This window comes from Spea bombifrons, chromosome 10, assembly GCF_027358695.1.
Source record: "Spea bombifrons isolate aSpeBom1 chromosome 10, aSpeBom1.2.pri, whole genome shotgun sequence".
NCBI lineage: Eukaryota > Metazoa > Chordata > Amphibia > Anura > Pelobatidae > Spea > Spea bombifrons.
The window spans coordinates 10249969-10272989 of NC_071096.1; the positions used below are offsets into that span (position 1 = coordinate 10249969).

Consider the following 23021-nt stretch of genomic DNA (forward strand, 5'->3'; position numbering starts at 1 on the left):
AGTAAAAAAAAATGTATTTTAGCATATATATATATATATATATGTATATATATATGCTATTGTCACACAGATTAAATGCATATGCCTTAAAAATGAGAAGATTAGATATCTCAAACGTAATTTTATTTGAAATTCGAGGAAGAATTCTCTTGGAAAATGCTGCCACCTAGTGTCCCGTTTGTATTTTTGGTTAGTTATGTTTTATTTGTTCATCTCTATTATTTACAAAAACACAAATATATTAAATTATACTGCATATTGTACTTGGATTTGGAAGAAGGACGTAATCAAAATATATATATATATGTCAAAATAACCATTACAGTGATAAAATACTCACTGGTTGAACCAGTGATCTACCTCTTTCTAAATTTCTTTAGTTGGACAAAGGGAAGGGATTATTCTTTCTTTCTTTTTTTCTTCCTTTCTTTCTATTATTTTTACCTAGGATTCCACGTAGCACCAGGTGATTGTGAAGCACATAGAATAGTATTGGAAGTAAACAAGGACACAGAGGGCTCAAAGCAATGAGCTATCCGAATCATAATCGAGTTCAACAGTTGTAGAAAATGTATGGTTTGTGATTTGACTACATTTGTCATCGTGGAACATAGAGAACTAAAAAAAGCTACATAAAACGCAAATAGAAACAACTTCAAATAAGCAGTTCAATGGGGCATGTAGAGAATTAGCTTGTCTTTCATGTACTTCCTAAAAGCTACGAAAATAAGTCTAAACAAAATGTAACACGCATTGAAAGATAAAATAAAAATCCAGCACATGAGGAGAGGAATTTAAAGACAGTAAGACGCTGACAATACAACCCTTTCAATGCCATATTAAATGCATTAAATATATACCTGTGTTGAAACGGTTACACATACATATTGTATTGTTTTTGTGTTAATCATTTTTTACACATTAAAAATATTTATTTATACAGGTTTTTTTTGCCAGAAATGTATCAAGCATAGTTGGTGATTTTTTAAAACCATGTATAAATGTAAAGTAATGCACTTGGGACGTAAAAACCCAACGGTTGAATATAGCATTAGGGGCGCTGTTCTGTCAGTGACAACGGAAGAGAGGGAGACTTGGGAGTAATGATTTCTGAGGACTTAAAGGTACGCAGGCAATAAAACGTCAGCAAAGAGCCAGCAGGGGGTTGGGTTGGATAGCGAGAAGCATAAGTATGAGGAAGAGAGAGGTGGTTCTGTCACTTTGAAGACCTCTGGTGAGATCTCACCCAATAGTATTGTGTACAGTTCTGGAGACCCCATCTCTAGAAAGATGTTAACATATTGGAGAGAGTTCAGAGGAGGCCAACGAGTACTATGAATGGTTTGCAGGATAAAATATGTCGGGAATGACCAAGGGGGCTCAATATGTCCGGCTTGGTGGACAGAAAAGAGAGACAAGTTTATTTCAAAGAAGGAGAAATGTTTGAACAAGAAATCATAGTTTAAAACTAGAGGGTCTGAGGCTTAGGAAGTTTTATTTTACTGATATGGTAACAGCTGCCCAGCAGGAGTGGCAGAGTCTAATACAGTGAGGGAATTTAAACATGCATGGGATAGGCATATGGCTATTCAGGATCTATGGCAAGACCAAGGACTGGTTAAGGTCTTTTCATTAGGAAAAATAGGCCGAATGGTTCTAATCTAACATTAAATTCTATGTTTCTATATAAACTTCAAAAGTAAAAGCACATGGACCTCTGCACGGACACTGATACATTTGCAGTAAGAAGTTTAGGTTAATATCCTTAATGTGGTTTCATTGAGGTTTGATCGAAACACATTTAGTTATACTAAGACTAAATCAAAAAGAAGGGAGTATCTGTATTTTTCTGACCCGTTTAGTTTAGACATGGAGCCAGCGTATACTGTGCTGTAATTATGAGATACGTTTGCATGGCTTCGAGCACCTAGCATGTCATCTGCCTTTTCTAAGAAATAAAAAACAAAAAAAGCATGGCTTTAAAAGGACTCATAGAATCTAGCCCATCATGTCAATTTATATATATATATATATATATATATATATATATATATATATATATATATATATATATATATATAATATATATATATATATATATATATAAATATATATATATATATATATATAATATATATATATAATATATATATATATATATATATATATATATATATATAAATATATATATATATATATATATATATATATATATATATATATATACTGAGCCACAGCAATGGCGTGAAATTTTAGACATATTTACAAAGAAGAACATATTACCTGAACACCAACACACAACCTCAAATTGGCCAAACCACACAAACTCGTCTGCCCTGCCAAGAGCTGAAAAAAAAAAGAATGTCTTGGCTAACACAAAATGGCTGATCTTCCAAACCAAGTGAATATCTGTTCTCCTTCTTATCATAGATATTGATTTTTAGTCTCAAAGTCTAGCCATGTTAGCGAAATAGCACTGTTTTTCTTATTTGTAATGGGGGGGGGGTTTGTGCACATTGGTCGAAATACAGTACTGAAGGTTTGGTTTGGATTTGTGAGATGGCAATTTGTTCTTTTTTCTGTTTATAATGAGATTAATATGTCTTCGTGTGTGTGTACATACATTAGAGATTTGTTGATAGCACATGGACCTCAGTTGGCACATTTCGCATACAGATATGATCGCACCTGATATATGTGCATATTATTGACACCTTGAGCTCAATTTCTTATTCAGGATAGAACATAAGACTAGTCATGAAACAATGTGACATGATAAAACTAATGTTACATTCTTCACTCACTGCCCACTTTTTTTAGGTACACCTAGCTAGTTCTGGGTTGGACCCCCTTTTGCCCTCAGAACTACCTTAATTCTTCATGGCATACGTTCTACAAGGTGCTGGAAACATTCCTTAGAGATTTTGCATACTTGTCCATGATGTAAATGTCCCATTCCACCAGATTCCAAAGGTGCTCTATTGGATTGAGATCTGGTGACTGTGGAGGCCATTGGAGTTCAGTGAACTCATTGTCATGTTCATGAAACCAGTTTGAGATGATGTGAGCTTTGTGACATGATGCATTATCCTGCTGGAAGTAGCCATCAGAAGATGGGTACACTGTGGTCAACAAGGCATTTTGTCCACATAACTGCTGTTCAATGGATATTTTCTCTATTTCGGTTCATTCATAGTAAATCCTAGTAGATCAGAGATACTCAGACCAGCTCACCTGGCACCAACAACCATGCCATGTTCACTTAAATCTCCTTTCTTCCCCATTCTGATGCTTGGTTTTAACTTAAGTTGTCTTGACCACGCCTAAATGCGTTGAGTTGCTGCCATGTGATTGGCTGATTAACTATTTGTGTTAACAAGCAATTGATCAGGTGTACCTAATAAAGGGACCAGTGAGTGTATAGGACACCAAAAAGCCCTTTCATCATTCATTCATTTATGCTTTTTGATAGTACAGAGTGTGCCTGGTGTCTGAATGCCTATAGACATCTAGAATGTAATTCCAGTCCCCAGTGTCATTGCCAATATTAGAAAAAAAATAACTCAAACCAAAAAAAACACATTTGAGAGTAATAGAAGTTTGGAATATGAATGAGGACAGGCATCACCAAATATATATACCTATTTATTTTTAACATTATCACAGAAAGGAACTCTACACTTTTTTTTAGCAGCGCAGGTAGGTATTATGGAAGTATTATGGACTTTGACCCAGGGCTTGTAATCAAAGCAGGACACTCTATAGCTATTTTATGGACCGCACAGCCTGGGAAATCGGTTTGACAAGTCATAGTTATGAACCATTGTACACCTTGTCAAGTACTTGTCCAAAATTCAGCTTAACATCTAAGGCCCAATTCATTTAGTGGGTATTTTTCGTTTCACAGCAAATGGTAAGTTTGTTAAACTGTTATGAACTTTGGCTTTGAGAGCATGCGGCATGCTCCAGGGAGAGCTGACCTACTTTTTCTCTTTATCTCACAAACAATATAGAATATAGGACACCACTAACTATTCGGTCTTCATAAGCACGAAACACTAAAGCAGATAAGAAGATGACACTGGATCATGTAAACAGTAAGCACATTCCTGGGATTGTATTCAAAGTCTACCTTTAGAGATAAGATACCTTTGGCACAGCAAGCTAACAACGTATAGCCCCTTGAAACATCTTTTTGAATAATGCATCATTAAATTTATTCTGTAAGTGATTTAATCTGAAGCATAATTTCTATACATTTGCATTAGCAGGTAATAGAAAAAAAAAATCCTGATGTGTATTCAAAATATGTTGATTAAATGGAAAAATGGTCTGCTAAAGGGCCATTTAATTTTTTTTAGAGTAAATTTGGAATCTGGAAGAAGATAATCATTTCAATTTTTTCTTGAAATTTTCAGAAAAAAATGTTATTAGTCAATTTGTGCATTTGAAGTCATATCTATACATATATTTTTTTTCTTCACAAAAGCGGGCAATTTCATGCATTCGTATGAAAAGGAGGCCCGTGATGAAATAAATGAAAATGAATGGCAAAATCTCAGACATTCCGTTAAGATTAATTAATTTGTTTGCAATGTTTTGGCTCAATTGCAACCCATTTTGATGGCATTACAAACCATTTTCCATTCCATGTTACTGGCTCGCTTCTTTACTGGTTCACCAGCCTGTCTTTCACAGTTTAGCCCCTCAGTTCTGGTAACCATGAAATACAAATCTTGTTATAATTGCCAACTCTCCTCAGCTGTGTTGGACTCTCTGCCTATAAAAGCAGCTTCCTGTCACTTCCTTTCACTTCCTGTCACTTGCCTGCATTATGTCAAGCCTGCTACTGATCTCTACTTACATTATTATCGATTCTGGACAGCCTGACTAAGCTGCCTTCTCCTACCTACTGACCTCGGCTTGCCTGACTACGCTTCTACATTTTGTCCCAGCCTCTCAGCTCTGCAAAATACCAGATTGCCACTCAAAGCTCTGGGGCTCAACCACATGGGTAACAAGTGGTTACTTCTGGCAGAAGACCTTGCTGATCTGGCTGCTGGACTCCAAAACCTGCTCACATCAGAATCACTACAAGTGTGGTGCAGAAAATGTACTGGGGTGGAATGGGTTGGAGAATCTGTACTATTGTAGTACAGATTCTGAAGTATTGTTCATTTTATTGAGTTATTGGGACTGCAGCAGAAGGTCCCCCCTATATATTTAATATATATAATTTATTTATTTTTGGTCTTTCAATGTAAAAATAAATTTTTGACCCATTTCTTTCAACATGTTCCCATCTTCCTATTAAGTTGTGCCTTAGTATTACACCTTTATTTTATTTTTAGACAACATCATTAAATCATACTGGTGACAAATTAGGCAGGACAGAGGACTATGCAATGCGTGCAGTGTGTCTCAGTTTTGGAAATATTGTTCCTAAATTGGGTTTAAGTTGCACATTTACACTACCAACAAAACCTATTAATTTTGGACAACACAAATAATAAATCAGAAAATATTGGTGACAAATTAGGCATTCCATTTTTACTGAAACTGCAATGAATTTGGAAATGTCTGTGAAATGTGATTTCAGTTATCATGGATTGAGCAGAGGCCATAGCAGGTTTGTATGAAAAGTAGTCATATGACCCCAAGTATGCCAGCCCCAAGTAGGCTGAAGTCTTCTTGCCTGAAGTCAGAATTACATCCGTCTGCAGAACCAGTGGCGGAACTACCGGGGTCGCAGGGGTCGCGACTGCGACCGGGCCCCGGCGGCAAGGGGCCCCAGGGTCTATGAGTTATGGACGGCCGTAGAGGCCGCATAGGCCCAGTCAGGACCGGACTGACTGGGCCTATGCGGCCTCTACGGCCGTCTATAACTCAGGGCAAAAGGGGCACTTGCCCCTTAACCCTGCAGCAGCTGCTACCGGGCCCGCCACTCTAGGGGGCCCGGGCAACCCCCACGATTAATTCCGCGGGGGGCCGCTACTTATTGGCAGACGAGGATGCCGGGGGACGCAGGAATCCAACAGTCACGTGACGTACGTGACGTACGTCACATGACCCTGCTGCGCATCTGCTTCCCCCTATGCACTGAACAAGTTGGTCTGCGAGCGCCGAGCGGCACATACTTTTTACATCTTCGGTTGTTCAGGTAAGGGGAGGCTGCATGAAGGAGTATTTGAGATTGAGTGAGAGAATTAATGAATATCTGTGAAGGAGTGAGTGAATGAATGTTTGTGAATGAGTATATGTAAATGAGTATCTGAATGAGGGAATTAATGAGTATCAATGTATGAATATCTGAATGATTGAATGGATTATCTGTGAATTAGTGAGTAAATATTTGTGAATTAATATATATGTGTGTGTGTGTGAGAGATAGCATGGATGTGTAAGGGGGGGCAAAGATACCACAGTCAGGCTGTTTTGGTGGAAAGATGCCACAGACGGGCTGTTTTGGTGGCAAAGATGCCACAGGAGGGCTGTTATGGGGCCAAAGATGCCAAAGGCGGGCTGTTATGGGGCCAAAGATGCCACAGGAGGGCTGTTACGGTGGCAAAGATGCCACAGGAGGGCTGTTATGGTGGCAAAGATGCCACAGGTGGGCTGTTATGGGGCCAAAGATGCCACAGGCGGGCTGTTATGGGGCCAAAGATGCCACAGGCGGGCTGTTTTGGTGGCAAAGATGCCACAGGCGGGCTGTTTTGGTGGCAAAGATGCCACAGGCGGGCTGTTTTGGGGCCAAAGATGCCACAGGAGTGCTGTTTTGGGGCCAAAGATGCCACAGGAGGGCTGTTTTGGGGCCAAAGATGCCACAGGAGGGCTGTTATGGTGGCAAAGATGCCACAGGCGGGCTGTTATGGGGCCAAAGATGCCACAGGCGGGCTGTTATGGGGCCAAAGATGCCACAGGCGGGCTGTTATGGTGGCAAAGATGCCACAGGCGGGCTGTTTTGGTGGCAAAGATGCCACAGGCGGGCTGTTTTGGTGGCAAAGATGCCACAGGAGTGCTGTTTTGGGGCCAAAGATGCCACAGGAGGGCTGTTTTGGGGCCAAAGATGCCACAGGAGGGCTGTTATGGTGGCAAAGATGCCACAGGCGGGCTGTTATGGGGCCAAAGATGCCACAGGCGGGCTGTTATGGGGCCAAAGATGCCACAGGCGGGCTGTTATGGTGGCAAAGATGCCACAGGAGGGCTGTTATGGTGGCAAAGATGCCACAGGAGGGCTGTTATGGTGGCAAAGATGCCACAGGCGGGCTGTTATGGGGCCAAAGATGCCACAGGCGGGCTGTTATGGGGCCAAAGATGCCACAGGAGGGCTGTTATGGTGGCAAAGATGCCACAGGAGGGCTGTTATGGGGCCAAAGATGCCACAGGCGGGCTGTTATGGGGCCAAAGATGCCACAGGCGGGGTGTTTTGGTGGCAAAGATGCCACAGGCGGGCTGTTTTGGTGGCAAAAATGCCACAGTCAGGCTGTTTTGGTGGAAAGATTATTTATGTATTCAAAGAAAAAGGGGCGCATGTACAAAAAGGGCCCTATGTACATGCGCCCCTTTTTCTTTGATTATGCCCTTTGAACATGCGCCCCTTTTTCTTTGATTTTTTTACAGAAATGATTCAATATGTAAATTGAATTTGTTGAAAAAAAATTGTTGGGTAAAAATCATGTTTTTTTGGGGGGGTGGGGGGCCCTTAACAGATTCTCGCACCCGGGCCCTGAGGGGTCTAGTTACGCCCCTGTGCAGAACTAGTAAACATCCTGGCTCTATTAATGGTGAAATATTCCCTATCCCACCTACAAATGCGAGGAACAATTTTCTGGTGCCTTGTTGAGATCAAAGACGAAGATTTTATAGTGAACCACAGAATAAAATAACGGTAACTGGTCCCAACAATACAGCAAGCACTGCCATCACTAGAATGTTTCTAACTCTGCAAAGTTAAGATGGAGAGGCACAGCAGATCTATGTTTGGACCAGAAAATGTAAGGCCAATCCTTGCAGAAGTGGGTCTTACTCTGCTTTGTGCACAAATAGAAAGATATATGGTCATTGGCAATGTCAATGACGGTAACCTGGATTTAGATGATAAACCAGAGGAGGAGAGTCAAGTGAGACATCATCCAGTAATTTCTCTGTTAAATGTGTTGCTCATCCCACTCTGCAGCAGCAGCAAGGTAGCTATACCACTGGATCCCTAAATGCAATGGCACCAGTACCACAACCAACATCACCATCGCCACCATCACCACCATCACTACTACTCTAAAAAAAAAAAAAACAAAACAAAAAAAAACACTTGTGCCACTGGTACCTGACCCGGTGTACAGTGCCTTTTTTTAATTTTTATTATAATTAACAAAGAAACCCTGTGTGAAAAATGAGTGGGTCATCATTTCTGCACTCTGGCTGACTTTGAGTGAACATGACCATGGGTGTTTTTGCCTTCAGCACTGCCTAGGCCTATCCCAGGGCAGCACCACCTGTCTCCCCCTCCCTTCAGCTGTCCTTTCTAGCGGGCAAGAAAAAGTGACAAGGGTACCAGTATCAACAATGGAGTGAATGTAGATATTAATCAAATCAATGCTCCCCTTTCTTATTCTTGTTCACAGCAGAAGCCCTAGAATAACACTCTCCAGATGTTGAGGAAGAAAGAACAACAATGGTGCAGCAAAAAACAACAAGTGTGTATCTTTGTGGTGATAATTGCTCTCACAATTATTTTCAAAGCTCTTCTCAACTGGGCATCAAGATGATATTTAAAGGGAGTGGAATTTGGCACATCCCTTCATATTGTTAATAGGCCAGTTGGGGAGATCAGTGATCCCCTTTTTAACTGGTTTGAGTAGTGGACCTAGTCGGCATGGCCACAATGAGCCACCCACCATGGCATGAACCATAAGTTTTTTGTGTCTTAGTGACGCAGGAGTCTATAGCAGCAGCAGGTTGTAGTGGAACTTGGGTCATAAATCAGGACAGTACAAGCAAAACATGTGGAAGTACACTCATCCCACAAACAAAGCTGTAACTGTTTCACAATACTAGGTACCAAATGATTCATTGCATGTTCTGAAAACATTGGAGATTGCCGTTACATTAGTTTGATAACAGAGTTACATATGCTTGGATACCACCGTTATCTAGAGACAGGAGTAGGTTAAACATTGTAATCATGTTTACAAGACATTAAAACGACCAGTGAAAAAAACATTTTACATTCATTTTGATCATGTAGTTTATTTAACAAATGTTTTGGACTACTATTGATGGTATATCTGGGTTTGCCACATGGTGAGTTGCCAGTACAATCATTAATTAACTGCTTATTCCTTAAGGACATCTGGGAGGGCTATAGAAACCCCGTCTCTTGGGATCCCTTTTGATCCACCACTGCTTTGCACCCTCGTAAATTCTATGTAGAGTTAACAAATGGTAACATTAGTGCAACGGCATTTTAAGATGCACGCATTCTATGCTTTCTTTAAATAACTGTTCTGAAACTAATGGATGATAAGACACAAAGACAAAGTCCATTGTGCTATCAGGATGTATTACACAGGTAATGTTCAATCAGGAGCCCATCGTAAAAATGTTAATGCTTAATTGGAATTATGACTGAAGGTCATTGTGGTATTAATTTCTTAATATGTGATCATTATACAAGATTATGTTTAAGTGACATTCAGTACACATCTATATTGTTGCTGGCATCTCACTGTATAATTTACAAATGCATGAAATATCTCACTCTAGGAAACATAATGGGTAATAATCCAAATCATTGTACTTATCAAAAGAACTCATGGTAGTACAATCCATGTTTCAGCATTAAATAAGGTTATTTGCGAAAAGGATCTTTATACATGATCTGCTAAGAGGACTCACAGAACCAGGAAAATGCCTTGATGGGCCTCTGCCCGAGATTTCTCCATACATACCTGATCTGCCGTACCAGCAGCAGATCGGATGCTGTAGTTTGTGGCCACCAGCTGGATTTGCCTGACCACATGATCCATGAGCATAAAAACGTAACATGCAGGCTGTCGTTAGCCAGCTGCACTTACGTCATTAGGCAGCCACCAGCCACCAAAGATGACCCTCATCGTAAATCAATGAATGATTTTGTAACATTATGCTGACTTTGGAATTCTGACCAGTTTACCATTGACAGCCGGTTCTTTTCCCTTCAGTTATTAGAAGTACATTGACATGTTTTGATGAATAACCATAGAATTTACAGATCAAGCCCTTCAATTAATCTCTGCGACCTTTGGTAATAGAAGTCCTCTTTTTCCTAGTCTAGGAAATTCAACTGTGAGTCATATGGAAAAGGAAAAATGGGAGAATTGATATGTTTTATTGATAGCAAAATTAGCCATCTTTCACAATCATAAAATATTTAAATATGTTGGCAGGTAACACATTGATACATTAAGTGACAAATGAGGAGACTACAATGACCAACAATAAGACCTCCTATATAGAGATAGGGAGATAGGTGTGTAGAAGGAGTGCTTATGAGGGTTTTTATATAATATAATTATAAATAACTTGAAAAAGGAAACAATTGGTTAGTATGTTCTTCTGGATGGACATGCTTTTCATGAACTAGCCTCAGCTTTGGCTTGAAGCTATGCTTATTAATCAATGACTCTGGCTACAATGATCAGAGAGAGAACTTTATGCCAACTACCTAGGTTGCTGTTTTCCAGCAATTCGAGTACTATGAAAAATATTAACCGCTGATCTTAGACAGCTGATCTTATCCTGGTACCGGTAAGATGACCACACAGAGATATCTATGAAGTGACGTTGGCTAGCAGAGATTGATACTAAAAAATGACATCTATCTTGTGTTCAGTTATAGGTCGTTCTACAAATCTTCAGTATTAGGCTACTTTCAGGGAAACAAAATGGACAGTATGTACAACTCAATTAGGGCTTACTAGAATTCCTGCCAAACTTAACCTCTTGGCCTTAGTTGTAATTTTCCTTGTAAACACTTTTTTTTTGTCATCTAACTCAGGTTATTTTGTTAATCATCATGTAGAAGTTTAGCATTAAGAAAGATCAGAGTTCAGACACTTTGCTGATGGGAGAATTCATTTTAAGCTTTAACTGAATCTATTCAACCAGATGTGTCCCATAGTCATCAAAGGCATATTTTGACCCAAAATTATTTAGTCTCACTTTATCCTGTTTAAGCAGAAATAAATACTGACTAGAAAAGTGTTTAATGTCCACTACCTATGGCTAGGCAAACGGGCTTTAATAATGCCTAATGCACTTTTAAGCGTATTTACTCTACTTACATGTTGATAAAATGATAAACGCACCATAACAGTACAGAAGGTATAGCTAAAAAATGATATAAATACACTACATATAAATACACAACCAAGTTGACACTCATGCATTTTAGATCATCTCTATGGTATATGAAAGGCATAACAAGAATTAGAAAAAGCCAGAGAGAGAGAATACAAATTCCCATTAGTTTGTAATATACATACATAATTATTTATTAAAATACTTTAAAAAAAAGCATCTTATATTCATATTACACCAAAAGCATCTTTGGGTCCTTCTGGGGTCAATTATCAAATATACTGCATGTTTATAAATAGTCGATTTGACATGATATAAGATTAAGTATACTGTTTTTGTAAGCTGTGCTCTTCTAGTTTTTGTTGTTGTTGTTGTTGTTGTTGTTGTTGTTGTTGTTGTGCATATTTGTAGGTTCTGACAAAACTTTAGGGTTTAGCAGCTCCTCCTGCCACACGGTTGTCTCATTAATGGTGTCCAGAGAAGGTTTTAAATTGGTTGGGAGTCTCGTTTAGGGGAAAATATAGTTCAGTCCCATTGATTCAGCTCCTTAGTAAGCAATATAGCCATTAAGAGTTAGATAGACCAAACTTGGGGTACTTTGACATAGTGGAGCAGATAGATGTTTTTTTTAAGGGTAGATGCTGATTTTTTTTCTATTTTTTTTCCAAAGTCTGTTATTTATTGCACTAAACTGGTGATTATTAGCTACAGCAGTTATCTGCATCAGTGTCTAATAAAATCATTAACTGTCTGTGCACTCAAAGAAAAAATGGGAGAATAGACAACTTAATCTAGTTTCTTATATATGAAACAAAATATGTTTAATCTTTCATAGTATAGTTCCACTCATCTTGCTGAAGACCTTTTACAATTCTTATACAGCTTTTCCATATTCATATCTTGCATAGGAATCACTCTTTCATAATATTGAAGTCTGTCTCGATCATATTTTTATGGGGGATACTATTTATTTATATCTTGTATTCATATGACAGCAAAATAAGGTGCTGATGGGTTGAAAGTCTATCTGTAATAGCAATATATAAAGCTTAATGGATTCTTTCATAAATGCATTGTATCTTAAGTTTTATAATAGTAATGAATGTGCATTCAGTAGTGTCAACAAGTTTTAGAAAAGGTCCAGAGACTGAAATTGAAGTTAAAATAAGTTGAAGAGATTGTAGACGGTAGAGAATAACAAATAATAATGGACAACTGCAAAGAAGAGGTAGTAGAACAGTGGTTAAGATCAGGGCCGGACTGGGGATAAAGAGGTGTCCCAGGCACTTTAGGGCCAGTGGCCGCCTAATGACATTGGCATGACAGACAGCTGGATATGATAGACCCTACATTATGGGCAGACATTCAGCCGGTGGCTGCACTCTACAGCAGACCGGGTGTGTATGCCAGTGTGCCAGTCTGGACCTGGGTTAGATGGTGATCTTCTACACAATTTCCCTTTTATAAACCTGACCCTACTCTTTTTCTTCGTAGTCCACTCAACTGTTTTTGTAGTCCAGTAGTGAAAGTGAAGTCTTTAGGAACAGTAAGCCCCTGAGATTCAATTTTCTTACTACTTCTTTGTTCTGTTTCATTGTTTAGATCTGGGGTAACATGCTGTGGCCTCAGTAATTCTTATACAGCCATAGTTTGTCAATAACAAATATGTACTCCAAAGAATTAAATTGTATTTTAATAACTAAGGACTAAGGTATTACCCAACTAATGATGTCTGTGGCCCTCATTAGATTCAACCTTCAAAAACACTATTTGTCTCTCACAAATAAGATTTTATATTTACCGGTGCACACAAAAAAATACATTTATTTTCGGTAAATATTTAATAGATATTTTCTGCTACAACCTCACTTCATCCCTTGGCTTTAATTTAGAAATGCTGAGTAACCAAATTAATTTTAATGGTTAACCCAACCTAAAAATCACATAAAAAGGTATTTTTTTTCTCCCTCGTGCAAATGGACACTACATGCACAACCAAGTGAAGATATCCTCATTAGATTTCTTTTCATTTACTGGAATTGGAATTTGATAGCAGAATGTCTCAATTTGAAATTCCACCAATAAATACATTCATATCTTGGGACTATGTTGTGTTTGCCGCCCTTTTTTTCATATCGGCAGGAATTGGTATATTTTTTGCAATAAAAGAACGTAACAAGACAACCTCCGCGGATTTTCTGGTTGGTGGCAAGCAGTTGACATGTGGACCTGTGGCATTGTCGCTTACAGCCAGCTTCATGTCAGCTGTGACTGTTCTTGGGGCACCTTCTGAAGTCTATCGTTTTGGAGCTTCATTTAGTCTGTTTTTCATTGCTTATACGTTTGTTGTAATTTTGACGGCAGAACTTTTTGTACCGGTCTTCTACAAGTCTGGGATTACCAGCACATATGAGGTAAGAATGTCTGGTTACTCGAATTATGATATTAATAAGACGTAAAGAAAGTGCTACTTGGATTGTTATAGTACTTTTGCTTTATACTGTTTTTCTAAAATTTTGTTTCTTTGGTTTCACCTCTTTTCTTAGTTTCTTTATATCCACAAGCAAGTTTTTTGTAATGTACTTCTTACAGTATCTCACAAAAGAGATCCCCCCCCCTTACGTTTTTGTGGAAGAGGACTCCAGTGGCAACCTGTGAAGCTCTGGTGAACTCCATGCCCAAGAGGGTTAAGGCAGTGCTGGAACATAATGGTGGCCACACAAAATATTGACACTTTGGGCCCAGTTTGGACATTTCCACTTAGGGGTGTACTCACTTTTGTTGCCAAGGTTTAGACATTAATGGCTGTGTGTTGAGTTATTTTGAGGGGACAGCAAATGTACACTGTTATACAGGCTGTACACTACTTTACATTGTAGCAGAGTGTCATTTCTTCAGTGTTGTCACATGAAAAGATATAATAAAATATATTTACAAAAATGTGAGGGGTGTACTCACTTTCGTGAGAGACTGTATGTGCCGGGGGAGCTGCTGGCTGACGCAGCGTGCGACCAGCCGTGTATTAACAATTCCAACTCATCTCAATTACTCTAGAACAGGAGTGTTGACCCAAAACTTGTAAAGAAAAATAATTAGCTCTAAAATTTATTTTGAAAGATTCAAAATTTAAAACGTGACAGCATTCAATGGCATGTGTATTTTTTGTGAATTGACAAACTTTTGATCTAGTTTAGTATTTTTTAGTAAATGTTGTTTGTCAAAGACTAGCATTCCTTTGATAAAATATTGTGTTCAAATTTAAACATTAAATATAATTATATTCCTTTTGGAATAATGCAAACATTGTGTCTTTTTGAGTGTAAAACCTATACATTCACATTGTGGGCTAACCTTAGTTCATCTTGTAGATTATTTTTCTTTTCTTGTTAAAAATATGCCTACACAGCTAAAAGCACAACACACACACATCACGGATTTATTGTAGTCTTATCTTTTCAGTTGATGGTATGGAAAATAGAGGTTATTTTAGTGTTCTCTGTATGAAGGTAAAGATATGATATGATTTGTAAAACAAAAAAAAATAAACGGGTCAACAGTGAACTAAACTGTGCACCTTGGGCAGAATTTTCAAACACTCCTTCCTCTCTTAAACCGCTATATATAAAGACATTTAAATGTCCTGTTCTATTTCATTAATTGCACTCTCTAGTAGACTTGTGCATTTGTATTTGGGGGAACATGAAAACGAACACGAAGGGTGGGTTTTCATTGTTCAGCCCGAATACTGAACATGGCGGCGGAAAAATGCATACGAAGACACACAACACGAAGAATCTTTATGTTCGTGTTTGTCTTTGTTTACAAATCTCCCTGGCCCCTTCCCCATCTAGCCTACCTTATCTACGCAGCATCGCAGGGGCTAATGGGAGCAGAAATCCGTAGGTTCGCCATCAGTCGTGAGAACTTCATTAGTTTATGGCAGAGGAGGCCCCTGCCGGCGACCAATAGAGTTGCTCGTACGGACAATTAAAATCCTGGTGCCAAAGCTGCTGTGTAGTGCGTACTGCGTTAACCCCATATTAACCCTATCTACAAAAAAAACGAAGAAAAAATGAACACGAAGAATGTACACGAATATTCGCCCAAACCGAACACAGTAACGGGCGAATATTCATGGAATACGAAGAATTTTGCCAACACGAAGAGTTGGCCGGCGCCCAAGTCTACTCTCTAGTATGTTAGGCAAAGAAATCGCTTAAGATTAAATTTTATTTTTTCCTCTGTAGGATTCCTCCAGGATGTCCGGGTAGTTTTTACAGTGTATCTATGTAAAGAGGACTTTCCCTTTCCAGTGCTTTATGTTAGAATTCTCTCTGTCTTCATTGCTGTAGCCATCTTTTGCTTTACATGAAGATTGACAGAATTCTGACATGAAAGCCTCACAATTGAATCGTCATAATTCTACTTGTTTGGCAAGCATAGAAACATAGAACCATAGACTTATCCCTCATCTACTTTGTTAAATCCTTTTAAGTATTTTACTGTTTCTGTCACATCTCCTCTTTCTCTTCCTTGCTCCGAGTTATACACATGGTCACCTTCCGGCAGGGTGCAACCAGTACAAATGTACCTGGGACAGCAGAGAAGCCAGGCCCTTTGCTTGGCGGGAGAGTCCCAACTGCCACTGAGTCAAGGTATAATTTTCCGGCATTCAGACATTGTGTGTAAGTACCTTGATTGAGCTGGGCTCTGGCCTACATACGTAGGTGCCCCATTTCTCTTATGGGAGGATCTTAGGTGGGGTAATGGGTGGGACAGTGGGAGGGACATGGGTGGGTTAATGGGAGGGGCATGGGGCCCCCAAGATGGCTGCCCAGGTTATAGAGATTGAGTTCCCTTAGACTTTCCCAAACATTTTCTATCCTGCAAATCAGTGGTCCTTTTGTATTTATAAAATATATATGATGTTAATGTATACAATTTTAAATATATATGTAAAGGTTTTATTTCAGCTTTAGTTACTTTCAAGTTCACTAATTTTATTTCCTGTAACTTTAGATTATTTGAACGTAATTGTTCCACCACTTTGATCCCAATTGGCTGCCCAGAAGTTTGTTGTGATGTACTTAGGCAAGTGGTAATTTTAATTTTGCTATGTGTAAATTCTATGTTAATTTTGATAAATGGGTACGTGAGTTGGAACCGTTAGCAGTTAGCTGGCTATGGTCCATGGTTGAATTACTTATTAGTGAGTATATATTTTTTGTCTTTTTCGTCCATTAGGCTAGATTTTAGGCACTTTATTGAATCAAGCCAAATGTTCCTAATACTGCATTTAGTTACAAAAGTGTTAATTTCAGAGAGAAGACAGTAGAGTCTGCACTCTTTGCGGTACCCTTAACAGCTCCTCGTACTCACACTTAGTTACTGCTCTGCTGCCCCTGCATCAGTACAGATAGAAATCAGCTCAGTTAGACGTACGGTCCAGAGACCAATTCACTTTCCTTTTGCTGTTGTTACAAGCCAGGTTTATAACACATAATGACCATTTAAAGCATTATGGGTTATTTCAGTGAACGCGAGTAATGTTTAACTAAATAATAAAACAAATGACCGAGTAATGTGATTGGTTAGTTTTTATCTAGTAGGCTCACCTGAACTGCCGTAGACATGATTTATGTTGTCATAACCCACCAAAATGTTCTTTCGCACATCAGGCACCTACGGCCGTGTGCTTACAAGCTAAATATTTATCTACCTTTTTTTTAAGTTACGAATCTTAGCATTGTTGTTAAACCTTTTTCCAAGTTTTTTTTTTTTTTTAGTGTAATGAATATTTTTGATTGATTATTTTTCGAGAAAGAGAATAATAATAATAAACCCAGAGCATCAAAGCTTGAAATATGTCAAACTTTGTAGCTCCTGAGATCAAAGGCTTTAAAGAATGGGACTATGTGGTATTTGCTGCACTCTTAGTAGTATCTGCTGGAATCGGAGTATTCTTTGCAATTAAAGAGAGAAAGAAGAAAACATCTAATGAATTCCTAGTAGGCGGAAGGCAGATGACATGTGGACCCGTGGCTCTTTCATTGACAGCCAGTTTTATGTCTGCTATTACAGTGTTGGGAACCCCATCAGAAGTTGTTCGCTTTGGAGCATACTATCTATATTTTATTATTGCCTATACATTTGTAATAACATTTTCTGCTGAGCTCTTTATACCAGTATTTTACAGATCGGGTATCACCAGCACCTATGAGGTAGGTATTAGCCACTTTGTTTTTTTTTTGTTTTTTTTTTGCTAAAATCATGTAAAGGAGTAAATATAATTATAAATGCAGATCATAGAAACCGTATTCCTTTCATCTCACAGTACAAATATTTTTCATTTCTCCTAGTCACACATTACATTACATTTCTAAACCTGTTCCAAATAACAAGAAGATGGCTTGTCTGTAATATATTACAACAACTATCCTAAAATATAACATACAAGTATAGGGTGATCTACAATAAAGATTTATATAAATGAAAGCCTGTCATAGAAGGCAAGTTTCAGAAAACATCTAAAAACAGATTGTTGAAGGAAAAAAAGGTCAATTCAATATTTATTAAGGCAAGACTGGAGCAATTGATTGGGCAGGTGGTTGTTCTTTGTATTACAATAATAGCAGCAATCCACGGACATCTATCTTAATGTTTGAGTGATATTTTATGTTGCAAATTGTCACAGGATCCCAACATTATGGTATAATGTGTAGGTTATATCCACATTTACCGCTCTTCCCTGTAAGTTATTAGTTTTCCTTACTTATTGTGGTGATCTCGGAAGTTTACATATGATATGATTTGTCAGCCCAAGTTTACAGAAGCTCTCAACATTTACTTGGCTCAAACAGTAGCCAAATGATTGACTGAGGTGGGTGGGGGAGCTTTATGGACCTCCTCTGAAATCTCATAGCTGGACCAATATTTACCCCTTTGCTGTACAAGATCTTCTGGCAGAGGAAGTTAGACCTTTTTGTTCCCTGTAGGCTGACACTTTTGTCTGTTATGACATCCCATCCTCACTTGTAAAGAGATGTTTTTCTTTCCTGCAGTTTGCGTATAATGTCAACCCTGACATCATATCCTCATGCCACCAATGATGTCATTACTGGTACACGAGTGAGCAGTTCAAATTGACACACATTAAAGGGGCTACAAAGGATGCATGGTTGGAACACTGGTCTGCTCCCTATATTTTAAAATTTTTAAAACCTTATTAAAATATTAAGTGCAAGATGACGGACAAGCTTGTAAAATTCTAGTCAGTCACACCGCAGAGCTAAAGATGATTGTAATTGGTTTTTTTTTTTTAAATCAAGAAGCCATTTTTATTCAACTTTATTTCCTTCTAAGTTGCACAACAGCTTCCTGCTCGTAAAGCACCCACTTGAGCATATCATTCAAAAAAAGATCGATAGAATCAAGGTTGAATGTCTAGCTGTGGTCATGTGATTTATAGGCCTGATCAAGAGTAGAACAACCCCTTGCCTCAGCAAACAGTAGATAAGAAAAAGTTTTGGATGAGTTATACTGTGAACTATATATATATATATATATATATATATATATATATATATATATATATATATATATAGTATATAAATCCACTAAAGATGACGTTGCTTTAGTGGGGAAGCTTTAGCCTTTTTTTAAGCCAAATTTGACTAATTATAATTCTATCTTTTCTTCCTTTTTTCCCTCTAGTATTTGGAACTACGGTTCAGCAGAGTTGTCCGATATGCTGCTACAATTATGTACATCATACAAACTGTAAGTATCTTTGTAAATGGGTTATTTTCTAACGTTCTAACAAGCAGTGCAAACGTTCATTGATGGAACCAGACACCCAAGGCCATCCAGGCGCTTTCAAATTCCTTGTCTCTTCCTTTCTGTCTCATATTTTCATACAGACCTTACGGGAGAAGGAAATGAATTAGGCACAGAGAAAATAATTAAAGCAGTATATCATCATGAAAATGTCCTGTTAATTAAAATCCAATTTCAAGTGTGGTTATTCTATATTCTGACGCCTATATTCTATCATTCTGACGCCTCTGTGGTGGTTAATGGTGCACTTGATATTCACTTAGCAGAAATCTAGACTCCCAATCGCTAGACGGGTGCAGCTTCAAGGATATGCTTTGGACAACTGATCTATTAACTGATTTTTAGGAAAAGTGAAAAATAACCCAATGGGAGAGGTATATATTATGAAACATAAATAGTATGTGGTTGGAATTGGATGGAGACAATACTTGGGGCTACCCATTCATCTGCTCCAGGGTTAGCAAAGCAAGACATCAGGCAAACCACAATTTGCACCACAATAGACTTAAAACCACAAGTACTCCAAAGAATGATGACATTTTTGTCAAAACATGTTTATTTTTTATGTTGAACATTTATTTATAGACTTCAAAGTTTCTGTTTCCCTACATATTATTCTCCGCAAATTTTGATCCCCAGATACTGTACACAGGAGTCGTAGTCTACGCACCCGCGCTAGCGCTGAATCAAGGTATGTTTTTGATTGAAAAACAGATGACTCTTTTAACATATTAGTAAATTCAATGTGCAAACAAATATTTCAGAACATATTATATGCAAAAAGTGCTTTCACTGAGTTCAAAGGGATTATTGACAAAGGGCTACGTTCGTACTATAACGCTGCCTAGATGGAAATTCCCAGTGTAACTAATAAGCTGAATAACCAACTCGGCTTTTCTTGAAAGGGAAACTTGTTAGGGACAGCCGTTAGCCCAGACCCTCATTAAAACTCAGGGTCGATAATGATGCACCGCGCATTCCTTAAAAGGCGGAGCACCGGGCTATGACATCATATCCTGGCACTTTGTGGTAGTGCAGAGGTGGCAGCTAGTAAATATGTCACTGGTGGCAGTTCCTTTTATACCTAATTGTGAATTGCCCCTAATATGAGGTTCCGACCCCTCTATACATAACCCCCATGTGGTAAGATTGTAACAGGGAGACAATCTTGAAACTTTGTTTATGTTGTGAAAAATGTATTATGTTACTAGTTAAAGAATCAACTACAAGTTCACCATTACTTAGGTTTTCAACCTCTGTGACATGCAATAAAAGGGAATTTGATGCATTACAGCCCAAACAGTAACATGTTACATTATACACATAATTGCACTTATTTAACCAAAGTATAGTGGAGGACAAACTTCATGTTCAGAATTACCTACAATAGACAGACTAAACAACCCAAGCATTTTTACGATAGGGTTATAACTTTAACTCAAATCCATTTAAATATTTACAGTAAGTTGTATACCTATACAACACTAATAATGTTGAAACAGGTGAAACCAAGGATACCAGTGAAAATAAAACACTCATAGCTTGTGATATTATGAGTACTGGAAACAACATGAAAATAAGTGTGTGATGGAGCAAGATCACTATAATCCATAACACTCCGGCACTTTCTTAAAATGTGAAGAGAACCACAAAAGTCCATATGAATTATAGCTCGGTGAAAAGATGTTTAGTCCCAAGGAGTCTATCTGCTCAATAAGAGGAATATTCAATATTTATGATTGGAACGGTTGTTCAGGTCCAAGTGTCGCGTCCATCGCTAATTCTATAAGCAATTATTGCTGCACCCAAGAAGAACCTTTAGGTATTCTATAGATTAATGTAAAGTTTTGGGGATGCTTAGTGAAAATACAGGAAACTCCGGTGCAGTTACACAAAAGTGTTTCAAATAATTTTATTTCCTGGAAATATTTTGTTGTTCTTGACTGTTACTCGTGGTGCAGTTGTGATTGTGACCCATGATGGCGCATTATGACTTCTTCCAAGAATGTTTTAGTAGCAATAGTGGGTTCTCCACACACATTCAGAGTTTCTATTTACTGCCATAGTTATATTTGTCATCAGTTGGCCATTGTGAATGTTAAAATATAAAATTATTACTAAATGTAACGTTAAAAAATTCACTTTGTCAGGATATTAGTTAAATAATATTAAAATAAATATAAAAAATGTTTGTTGACTTCCTCACTTCACTATATGTTATGAAGGGTCAACACCAGTGAGCCTCTGCTGTAGGAAGGTCTTCATTGGTCCTGTATAATGTATAGTTAAATCAGTGAGAATTCTCCTTAGATATTGAATTATACAATATACGGGGCCAGCTCAGTCGTTCTTGTGGGAGAAACCTGCCAGTGTTGGCTCTTCATAATGAACAATGAAGCAAAGGAGTTTCATAAGGTTGATTTTCTGGAACTGTTTCTCTGAGACACAAATTTTGACCGTTATGCAATTACACACAAGCAACAATTATTTTATGTTAAGATATGACATATAATTGCATGCGTGAGCCTTGTTTGGCATTTACCTATGAAAACATCGTAAAATGTCTAGCTGAGTTTAACCTTGCTAAGTAATGTATTACAGATATGTGTTAGATAAAAATAATATTACAATGTGCCAGATCATTGACCTCCAAAGCCCAAATTGTAAAAAACAAAACAAAAATCTAAGTGAACTACAATCTTTTAATCTTGGGGTAATAAAACCCAGGTTTCCTATACAGTTCAAACTAACGTTACCATCAGTTGGAGGAATAGAGACCATGTTGGACCACGGTCGGTGTTCAATGTGGCTTCCAAAGGTCTGTCTTAGGCCTTCTCATGGATGGAATGTCTTGGGTGTTCTACAAAAAGAGATTGCATTGAAATTCTTATAGCAGCTGGCAGTCATCATAAATCCAAAGGAATATTCCGTCTCCTTGATAATTTTCCTTCAAATGACCACAGCTTTGCAATGATTTATTAGAAGTGTGAGTGAATCACTTTTAAAGGTCTTCTCTAGGAACTGTGTTTACACATTAAATTTGTTAATAATATAGTAATTCTAAACATTATTCTTCCACATGCCTCGTTCATCTTCTTATAACTACAGGAGGTATGAAGAGACACTTTTTAGAAAGCCACAGGAACTTATTTTCCTCCGTCTCTGAATGTGTGTCTAAAATGCAGAAACTATGTTTAGAAATTACATTTGCTTAAGTATATTTGTCACATATTATAATATATGTGAGGTTATACTACACCTCTAAACACACTATTTAAAATGAAGGACTCCCACTATTTTAAATATTTTATTCTTTAAATATTTTATTCTTTAAATATAAAAATATTTAAATATTTTAATATTTAAAGAATATTTTAACTAAAAAGATACCTTTAGTCATGTTGATTAGACAACGTTCTAACAAGAAAAGAAGACAGGAGAATGTATACCAGCAATGTCAACAGCAAATTAACATAGTGGATGATACATAGTTCTGCCCCATGAATACTATATCTGTAAGTTTTAATGTTTTTTTTTATTTGCAGTAACTGGATTTAATCTGTGGGGATCTGTATTTGCCACTGGTATCGTATGCACTTTCTACTGTACCTTGGTAAGTGTTGATCAGCTGCACATTTACTCTACCGCACCAGTTGTACTCTTCTAGAGTATTCCATTATTATTATTATTATTATTATTATTATTATTATTATTTATTGTTTTATATAGCACCATCAAATTCCGTAAATAGAACATTAGCAAACTTTGAAGAAATATCATTTATGTAGCAAGTAAAATAAGAAACTTTGGGTCCATAAATGTTTTACAGAAAACAAATTAATCAGTTA

At 37.7% G+C, this 23021-nt stretch overlaps 1 protein-coding gene across 3 annotated transcripts in view; it reads left to right on the plus strand.

Moving 5' to 3' along the window:
• SLC5A12 (solute carrier family 5 member 12) overlaps nt 1-23021 on the plus strand; it is a 152735-nt gene that overhangs the window by 120459 nt on the left and 9255 nt on the right. Inside the window, exons 2-5 of one of the 3 annotated variants that reach the window (XM_053449170.1) lie at nt 17158-17558; nt 19051-19116; nt 19813-19864; nt 22719-22786. In XM_053449170.1, coding sequence (XP_053305145.1) covers nt 17202-17558; nt 19051-19116; nt 19813-19864; nt 22719-22786 — 543 coding nt within the window. In that variant the 5' untranslated portion in view covers nt 17158-17201. Of the gene's footprint in view, nt 1-13325; nt 13752-17119; nt 17559-19050; nt 19117-19812; nt 19865-22718; nt 22787-23021 lie in introns of those variants that run through there. The other 2 variants (XM_053449166.1, XM_053449167.1) reach the window with 2 other exon arrangements.